Source organism: Serpula lacrymans (assembly GCF_000218685.1).
Source record: "Serpula lacrymans var. lacrymans S7.9 unplaced genomic scaffold SERLAscaffold_13, whole genome shotgun sequence".
NCBI lineage: Eukaryota > Fungi > Basidiomycota > Agaricomycetes > Boletales > Serpulaceae > Serpula > Serpula lacrymans.
This window is the reverse complement of record NW_006763302.1, coordinates 1,047,423-1,057,280: the sequence shown is the minus strand read 5'-3', so window position 1 is coordinate 1,057,280 and position 9,858 is coordinate 1,047,423. Positions and strand designations below refer to the sequence as shown.

Below are 9,858 nucleotides of genomic sequence, written 5' to 3'. Positions count from 1 at the left end.
GCACGCAATGCGTGTGCAGATATGAATGCGCTACTGCACGCAATGCGTGTGCAGATAGCGGAATTAACCTCGCAGCTCGCCGAGATACAGGCCAACCCCCCTGTAGCAACCCCCTCGGTAGAGAAAAAGTTTAACAAGAAAGTCGAAGTCGTTGCTGACCCTGGCGCCTTCGAAGGAGACTGAGCGCGATTTGCCAAATGGTGGATCAAGCTCCAGATTTGGGTCAAGGCGAACTGGGACGCTTTCGCCGACGATTTTGAGGTAGCCAATGCGGTGCTATCTCGCCTAAAAGGACCTGTGGCGGGTCGATACGCCCAAGTAAGACTCCAGGAATGCTACACCGCGGGTGTGTGGCCTACCTGGGACGATCTCAAGAAAGAGATCAAAAAATATTTCAAACCGCAAGCTGAGCGAGACTGGGCGCGTCAGCAAATCCGTTCCTTCAAACAGGGAAACATGAGGACGGATGATTATGTCACCCGGTTCCTGGCCCTCTCCATCCAAGGAGGGTTAGGTAACGAACACGCAGTAGAACTGCTGGAGCGCAATGTGAACCCCCGCATTGCAGAGCAGATCTACCTGCAGGATACGAGAAGTGACAACCTGGCTCTGGCAGCCGAGGAAGTCCGACGAGTTGGTAGGGCCATGGAGCTCTACGCTATGCACCAAGGTGGCGGGTCCACCAAACAAACCACATCACCCCAGAGGCGCCCTGGGTCATCAAACCAACATCAAAATCACTCTCACGGGTTTAGGCCATTCGGGCTGCAGCCAGGACAGGGTGCTCCTATGGATATCGGCGCGGTCCAAGGCGGACAGATGCGCAGATTCAAGGGCAACTGTTACAATTGCGGCCAAGAGGGACATATGTCCCGAGACTGTAGAAAAGGGTCGCAGGCCGGCCAACAAAAAAATAACCAAGGGCGCCAGGCGCGCCAATTAGAAACCGAACAACCGGACGATCGGCTCCACTCATTGGCCGGTTGTTCGTACGATGAAATCCGGGCCTTCTTCTATGACCAACAGGTCAACAAAATGAAGGCTCAGGGAAACGAATTCGGGGCTTAGGTCACTTGGGTGCCTTAGCTCCTAGTAAAAATGAAGTAAACCACAACAAGGTGGCCCCTGCTCCGGGGTGTTGCACGAGCAATAAAGGAACGACGGGGATGGCTCCCCAATTTGTAAATAAATTTCTAAATTTGTTATCAGAAGTATGTACTTGTATAAAGAAATGTAACTGTAATATTTATGATACTACCGCTGCACCAGCGTCTCCCTTGGAGCGTGGCCCCGGCGAGACAAACACTAGGGTGCTTGATTCTGGCAAAACTAAAATAGAAAAACATGTGTCATTTTCCCCTTCTTCTATTTCTTCTTCTTCTTCGGAGCCACCCTTTCCCGAAATCCCAAGGTGTGTGTTGATGCGCACATATTTATTCCAAAAGGAGATCCGTTTAGACGTTGGCGTGGAAAACCTTGCCAGGGGCAAAGTACACTCAACGAGCGCACTGCTTGATTCAGGCGCTAACGGAATCTTCATAGATCAGGTCTGGGCGAAGCAAATTGGACTCCCCCTTGTAAAATTAGAAGCGTCTATTCCTGTCTATAACATTAACGGTACGCTTAACGCAGGTGGCTGTATTACACACAAATGTTCTTTTGTGGTCGAATACCAAGGGCACAGAGAACGAGTCACTGCCGAAGCTACCCAACTAGGGAAGATTAATTTAATCTTAGGCTGGACCTGGCTATTTAAACATAATCCTGAGATCAACTGGCAGACAGGGGTTGTCACATTGTCACGTTGTCCCCAGGAATGTGTAAACTTGGGTAAACCAAATCACGTCCGTCACAATGAGCGTCTCGAAAAGTTAAACGCTAGTCACGTTTACGAGCTCAGATCTTTGGAAAAGATCGACGATGACGATGATGAGGTAAAACCTGAGGAAGAGATTAAGAGGCTGGTACCTCCCGAGTACCATGACTTCTGGAAAGTCTTTTCTAAACACAAATCAGAGTGCTTCCCAGAGGCTAAGCCTTGGGACCATGCTATAGATTTGAAAGACACCTTCAAACCAAGGAAGGGACACATGATACCGCTCTCTACTCCTGAAAGAGACGAGGTATCTAGCTTCATAGATGAACAACTTAGGAAGGGTTACATCAGACCTTCCAAAAGTCCTATGACGTCCCCGGTGTTCTTCATCCCTAAAAAGGATGGTAAGAAGCGCATGATTATGGACTATTGTTACGTGAATGAGCACACGGTTAAAAACGCGTATCCGTTGCCTTTAATTAGTCAGCTAGTAGACAAATTGGCTGGTGCCAAGATCCTGACTAAAATGGATCTCAGATGGGGGTACAACAATGTACGAATCAAAGAGGAAGATGCTTGGAAGGCCGCATTCACGTGCCACCGAGGATCTTTCGAACCCCTTGTTATGTTCTTTGGGTTGACCAATTCACCGGCGACCTTCCAAAGCATGATGAACGAGATCTTTGCGGATATGGAGAACTGTGTCGTCATTTACATTGACGATTTATTAATATTTACGAAGTCGGACGATGAGGCTGAGCACAACAAGATCGTGCAAGAAGTCCTTCGACACTTACAGGAACGGGACCTATTCGTCAAACCCGAAAAATGTAATTTTAAAGTGAAGGAAGTAGACTTCCTCGGTATGATCATAGGCCAGAACGGAATCAGGATGAACCCTGAGAAAGTTCAAGCTATTTTGGAGTGGCCAGAACCTACTCGCGTCAAAGGAGTTAGGGCCTTCCTCGGCTTAGGCAATTTCTACCGAAGATTTATAGAAGACTTCGCAAAAATCACGAGACCGTTGAACGATCTCACAAAAAAGGACATTGTTTGGCATTGGGGTGCCAAAGAACAGGAAGCTTTTAACAAGCTTAAACAGGCATTTACAACAGCGCCCATATTGGCATTTCCCGAGTTAGACAAAGAGTTCCGGCTAGAAACCGACTCTTCTGACTTCGCCACTGGGGCTGTTTTATCAATCAAATGCCCTGACGATCTTTGGAGACCTTGTGCCTACTTATTGCATAGTTTGTCGCCTACAGAGCGCAACTATCAGATTTATGACAAGGAGATGCTGGCCATCATTAGAGCTTTAGAGCACTGGCGGCACTACCTAGAAGGTGCTAGGCACCAATTTGAAATTTGGACCGATCATAAGAACCTAGAGTACTTCATGACGGCCCGAGACTTAAACCGAAGACAAGCCCGCTACGCGGTGTATTTGTCAAGGTTTAACTATAAATTAATTCATAAGCCTGGAAGCTCAATGGGAAAAGCGGATGCTTTATCCAGAAGAGAGGATCATGCCAACGGCATTGAAGATGACAACAAAGGTGTCACCCTGATAGATCAATCAAGGGTTGCCAATGTTAGAATCGGGCAAGATTCCGATCTCCAGGAAGTCTTCAGGAAAGACATCTCCCCAGAGGAAAAGGCGCGCCTTGACGGCAATGAAAACTATTTATGGAAAGACGGGTTCTTTCATTTTAAAAACAAAATCTATGTGCCTGAGTCCGTAAGGATCAAGACCATAGATAGACATCATGACACTCCAGTGGCTGGGCACCCTGGATGGCAACGAACAATGGAGTTGATCTCCAGAAACTACATGTGGCCTGGCATGGTCAAAGACGTACAGGAATACGTAAAATCCTGTTTGAGATGTACCATGGCCAAGAATTCTCATCAACCGCCGGCGGGAAAACTAATGCCGAACCCGATACCAGCTGGCCCCTGGCGAGATATATCGGTGGACTTTACAACGGATCTGCCTGAGTCAAACGGGTACGATTCAGTAATGGTGGTGGTAGACCGCTTCTTCAAAGAAGTGGTATTCATACCCACCAATAAAACTATTACCGCCGCCGGTACGGCAGATCTATTTAAGGATTTTGTATGGTCCATCCATGGGTTACCAGAAACGGTGATCTCCGATAGAGGACCGCAATTCGCTAGCAAATTTACGAAAGAATTATGCCGGATGCTGGGCATCAAACCCAAATTATCAACGGCGTTCCATCCGCAAACTGATGGACAAACGGAGAGACTTAACCAGGAGTTAAAGCAGTATCTCCGAATATTTATTAATGATAGACAGACGGATTGGGCCAAGTGGCTAAAGATAGCCCAGTTCTCATATAATATCAAACAGTCGTTGGCTACAGGAAAAGCACCATTTGAGGTTACTAGATTGTACCTCCCCAGAATGGGTGTAGAACCTGGCAAAAGCAAAAACAAGGCTGCTGGGAACATGGCGAAAGACATGAAGTCTGTCTTGTGCGAAACGCGCAAAGCGCTATTTAAAACTGCAGAGCAGATGAAAAACAGGGCAGAGCGTAGACGCTCTAAGGCCCCTGATTACAAGGTCGGCGACCTGGTCTGGTTAGATACCGACCACTTAAAATTAAAAGACCGGCAGTCTAGAAAACTGACCGAAAAGTGGATTGGCCCTTACCGGATTAACGAAGTCAAACCTAACGCAGTGGAGCTGGAACTCCCAAAACGAATGAGGGTGGTACCCACGGTTAACATTAGCCGTGTGAAACCCTACAAAGGACCGCTGCCGGGACAGCGCGTAGACCGGCCCGGTCCGGTAGTAGTCACCCAGGAAGGTGAAGAAGAGTTCGAAGTCGAACGGGTGGTAGATGCACGCTTGAAGCGTGGAAAATTAGAGTTCCTGGTCCTATGGAAGGGCTATGGAGACGAGGACAGAACGTGGGAACCAGAATCCCATCTGGAAAACTCCCGCGATGCTGTTCGCGAATTTTATTCTAGGAATCCCTCAGCTCCCAGGAAGCTTAGAGGCATGGATTCAAACCTTTTTAATTCCCTCTTTCAACCTATGCCCGAAAATTTTACCACTACCTCCGGAATTTGGTCTCGCCTGGAAGTCGAGCCTTAGAAGGGGGGTAGTGTTACGATAACACAATTTCCGGACATCTCCTGTCCTTTTTATTCTCCGCTTTAACTTTATACTTTAAGTGCCACGCGGCATTTCCCTTTCTCGCGCCGCGTTGCCTTTCTTTTACTTTTAGATTTAACTCTCTCACGCAGTGGAGCTGGCCATACGGGCTAGGCCCTATGACATCATCAGCCACTGCCTTCATCAACTGTATAGTACACATGTACAAACAACCTGTAGTAGTATATATACCCCAATAGATCCAGGAGACTCCTCAGCGAGTCCTCCTGTTGTATACCAACTAACTCACTGCAGCCCAAGGGGTACCCACTCCCCATCTTCCACTACCTTTATAGTGTGTTCCTGTGTGCGCCAGAGTAACTAACTCTTGGTTGTTACATATGCTTGTCTCCTTCTCTCATTCGGATGTTATTATATCCCCATCTTACGTCCAGTTTTGTGAAGTATTTCGCTCCACTCAACTTGTCTACTAGTTCTCCAATCAACGGAAGTGGATATCTATTTTTGATAGTGATATCGTTTAGCTTCCTATAATCTTGAACCGGTCTCAACTTCCCGTCTTTCTTTTTTATGAAGAAGAATGGTGATGCAAATGGGGACTTCGATGGTCTTATCCGTCCCGATTCTAGATTCTCTTTCAGGAACGCATCTATTTCTTCTTGCTCTCCTCTTGCTAATGGATAGATCTTGCAATCTAGGGAGTGATCTCCCGGTATTAGTTCAATTGCGTGATCCCATTGCCTTCTTTCAGGTAACGTGTCAAACTCCTTTTTATCAAATATGTCTTTCTATTGATGAAGGTGTTTTGGCACTATCTTTTCGAATCCTCCTTCTTTTCGATCTTTGCCTGCGGCTTCTGCTAACTTCTGTGCCATTGTGCCTTGGGCTCTGATATGGTAATATTGATCGTCAATCGTGGCATCTTCGAAATTGTGGAGATTCACCTGTATCATCCTCTCGTCTTCTCCTAGTTCCTCAAAGAATATTTCCGGATCCTCCTCTGGATCAGAGATTTGGATTCTTGGTCTGCATTCTTCGGGACATCTTTCAAAGGTCAATTTCGATTCCTTCCAGTCTATTTTAGGATTGTGTTTGTTCAACCACTCATGTCCTAGAAACATTTTTCCGTTACCCAGATTGGTTACGGCAAGATGTATCTTCTCGACGTGTCCGTCGATTTCCATGAGCAGTATTACAAATTTGTTGATGGCTCCGTTTTTATTAAGAGTTCCATCTGCATTGTAAACTGGAATAGGTCTCAGTATTTTCCTTGTTTCGTATCTTTTGTCTTTAACAAATTGGGAGTCGATGCAACTCCCCGTGCATCCACTATGCAATAGTGCTTCGACTGTTTCTGATTGGAGAGTATCTAATGTAGTAAGCTTACATTTTACGTTCATTTGATTGCCTTGGGTGCCCCTGATGTACTTTTTTGGGGAGGCAATTTCTATGATCGCTTGTATAGCTTCTACTTTTGGTAACCGGTTGATTTCTTTTATCGTTTCCCGGGTTACTTCTCTCGCTCTCTTTTTATGTGTCCAGGCACTTAGAATCCCAATGGATCTTTCTTCCTTTTGGTCTTTTAGCCTGTCTACTACCCACTCTGGGGTCCAGACTTCTGTTCTAGGTTTTTTTAGAGGGGTTCCTGACCTCTCTTCTACAGTCTCTGCTGCGTTTTTCTCCGTAGAGCTTGCCGCATTGGGTGTAGGAATCTTAGGTTCTATCGTAAATGCTGCGCCTTTTAGTGATTCGCCCGCCGTCGGAACTGCGGATGTCTGATCACTCTGCGCCGCTTTCACTCTAGTTGCATCTTTTTTGTTTCAGATTTCTTTCTTTGTCTGGGTGGAAATAGTTTTATTGTCATCCGCGCTAAAGCTGCAGCGTAACAATTCTGAGTCATACATATCTACAGTCAAAGGAAGAAATCGATTCAAAACATCTTTAGGCTCAGTCGGTCGATGCGGTACCGCTGGCCCCCTTAAAAACCCTCAAGGAGTTTTTCCCTTTCCTCTTTTGTCATCTTTTCTAAGAACTCTCGGACATTAAATTGTGGCTTCTTCTTTTGTGCGTCTTTGCACTTGAAGCTTCTATGTCCCTTTTCTCCGCATCGGTAGCATCGTCCCTCGGTGTGGAACTTCGCTTTATCTACCTCCATTCTTTCTCCGTTACCGGTATAGGTATACCCGGTTCCGTCTCTCTTCTTTTCCGCTTCCTTCTTTTGTTCCGAATAGGGTTTCTTCCCCGTTTTGGAGCCTTTCTTCTCTTTTTCCCTTTCTCTCCAAATATAGTCTATTCTGATAAGTTCCTTTTTCCACTCTTGGTAATCTCTGGGAATATGCCCGCCGTAGATCACCCTGTCTACTAGCGGCTTGTTCATGTTCCTTCTGAGTAGAGATATCAGGAATTCTTCGTTTATTCTGTTTGTATACCCCGCCCATCGTTTCTTTTCTTCAAACCTTTCAAAAAAGGCTTGGGCGGTTTCATTGCCCTGTCTTAGGGTCAATATTTCATTTTTGGCAGCTTCTTTTTCAAAGCTGTCCTTGAATCTTTCCTCCATTTTGTCCGCAAAATATGGCCAGCTTCCATATGTGTTTGTAATATCGAGCCCCAGCTGTTGGGCGTTGACTCGGTTCTCTAGCCAATCGGTCCAAAAGGCCGCGGCTTCTCCTTCTTTCATAAAAGATAGCACAAAGCTTATCTTCTTTCTGTCATCTTTGAAGTGTACGGCATTGTCTTCAAAGTGTAATAATAAGGACTCTCTAAAGGCCGTATACTTTTTCTTATCTCCGGAGAAGTTCTCGGGTTTCTCTAGTGCCGTTCTACTTCTTTCCACCTTTTCTGGAGGTGGCGGTGTCTGCTTCTTTAATTTTCTTTGCAAGACGCTCACTTCTTCGAGCGCCTCGTCTAGCTGGGATTGGTAATGCATTTGTGTTTGTCTTACTGCTTTTTCTACTTCTTGTTTTACGAATGCTTCCAATCGCGCTTCTTTCGGGGGGGGAGTGTCTATTCTGGGTAATGAGTCCATCATTTCCCTGGTAAATGAGCTGTCCGTGCTGTTGGATGGCTCGGGCAGATCTCGATATTCTAGGTTTGACATCGAATGTGAGTTGGGGAGGAGGGGGAGTTTCGGATTTGATTATAGGAGATGGGATTCTGATGGGTACTATTTCTGGTAAGGGGAATTGCCCTCTGAATACATAATCTTGAGAGTAAATGTGTTGCTCTCCGATCCAAATGTAAAAATCTCTACTAAGCATAGAAAGGAGTTCACCAGTGATAAGCTGGATCGATACACCGCTTTCTAAGATCCTAGTAGTCTATCTGTTCTCTTTGAGTCAAAGTGGTCCTCTTCAGCCCACTACTGACTATGTATGTACAGTAACTATTTTTGTATTTTATGAATTTATGTAAAAGGTATCGTATTAAATTGGGGTCCGAACGGTTGTCCCAATGTAACCCACTTATTAAGCTGTCGGTTCTTCTCCCGACTGGCGGACGCAAATGCGCGGCCTGGTCAGAGGAAAGCGAAAAAGAATTTACGTAAAGCCGAGAAAATCCAATGGTTCCACACCAAGGAGATTATGATGATATAAATGTATTTACAGAGGGATGGTGACGAACGAGTCTTGGGATGAGGAGGGGGAGATGTTGGCAGGAAAAAATGATAGGATGGTGTTGGGGTGGGTGGGTAGGTGATGAAGTGGGAGGGTAGTGGTGGTTCGGTTAGAGTGTCTAGATAAGGCTATGATGAGGAAAATGATGATGATGGTGATGATAATGGTGGTTAGGATAGTTGCTGTTATATTCATAAACGGTACTTGTGGCAGTTGTTGATTGTGTAAAACCCTTATCCCCTTTACCGAACTAACAGAGGGACGAAGGTTCAAATCAAACAAGTAGCGTTACAAGATAGCGATTGAGAATTAATCAACAACTGAGGAAAGTATATACATGGTGGTTTACTATATATACCTTTCTGAAGTCAACCATGAGGCGCTGACTGATGTTCTTTGTAATGGTTCTAGACTCTTGTCACGTGATGGTCACGTGATCTGATGTAGTCTATGTATTATGTCATCCGCGCTAATAGCAGCAGCTTAACATATCTTATCTGTCATGTGATCAGATATCAAAGAAAATGAAAAAGAAACTAGCGCTCAAACTAGCGCTTCTGGTTCAAGTCGTGACACCTACGGGCAATTGACACTTCTTCACTCTCTTCAACGCCCTCCTCTCCCTCTCCCATACTATCATCGTCACTACTGATCCCCAAGTCCCTCTGTCTGCCTGGGCCACGGTCATCAACTTGATCTTCATCCATAGTCTCTGTCAATTGTTGCTGTATAACCGTGATTTTATCAATCTATCTTGCTGCATGCGGTGTTGATGATGAGAACTGTTGTTAGAAAACCACACACAAAAACAAACTAACAAACAATCCTCCCAGATTCCACGGAACTTGTTTATGGGCTTTGCCTCCTAGAACAGTGGGTGCTCTGGTTGTTCGTGGGGTGGTATGTATGAAGGTCCTTCAAAGTAAAACCCAGAGAGGTATGGGTGTGGGTTTTGAGGAGGAGGGATAGTTGAATTTATAGAAGATGGGGGCTTAATGACGAGTATAGATGAGCACTACCTTGCTAATCGTAGCACAAAGTAGGTTTGAGAATGATAAAGATGACGAGGTGACGAGGTTCCCAGTGATAGCAGGCTCCTGACGCACAAACTGTAGTGCTCAGAAGGACTCTAATCAAAAGGGATGACAGTGACTTTTAAAAATGACGAGTGACGATGACAGCAGATGGCAGTGGTAACAGTGGGAAGTATTGTGACCACACTGGATCACAAGTAGCAGAGTAGTGAACTTGAGATTTAGAGAAGAAGTCTGGAATCGAATTCT

General features: G+C 45.6%; 2 protein-coding genes across 2 annotated transcripts; one reads left to right on the top strand and one right to left on the bottom strand.

The window, feature by feature from the left end:
- Positions 1 to 21: 21 nt before the first annotated feature.
- On the top strand, positions 22 to 1,068 carry SERLADRAFT_442107 (uncharacterized protein; the record flags this gene model as incomplete). Its single annotated transcript, XM_007322670.1, has 2 exons — positions 22 to 150; positions 211 to 1,068. The coding sequence occupies 2 exons, from the start codon at positions 22 to 24 to the stop codon at positions 1,066 to 1,068; spliced, it is 987 nt and encodes a 328-aa protein (XP_007322732.1).
- Positions 1,069 to 6,939: 5,871 nt separating this feature from the next.
- On the bottom strand, positions 6,940 to 7,338 carry SERLADRAFT_399962 (uncharacterized protein; the record flags this gene model as incomplete). Its single annotated transcript, XM_007322669.1, has 2 exons — positions 6,940 to 6,964; positions 6,995 to 7,338. 2 exons carry the CDS (start codon positions 7,336 to 7,338, stop codon positions 6,940 to 6,942), a joined length of 369 nt encoding a protein of 122 aa, XP_007322731.1.
- Positions 7,339 to 9,858: the final 2,520 nt, after the last annotated feature.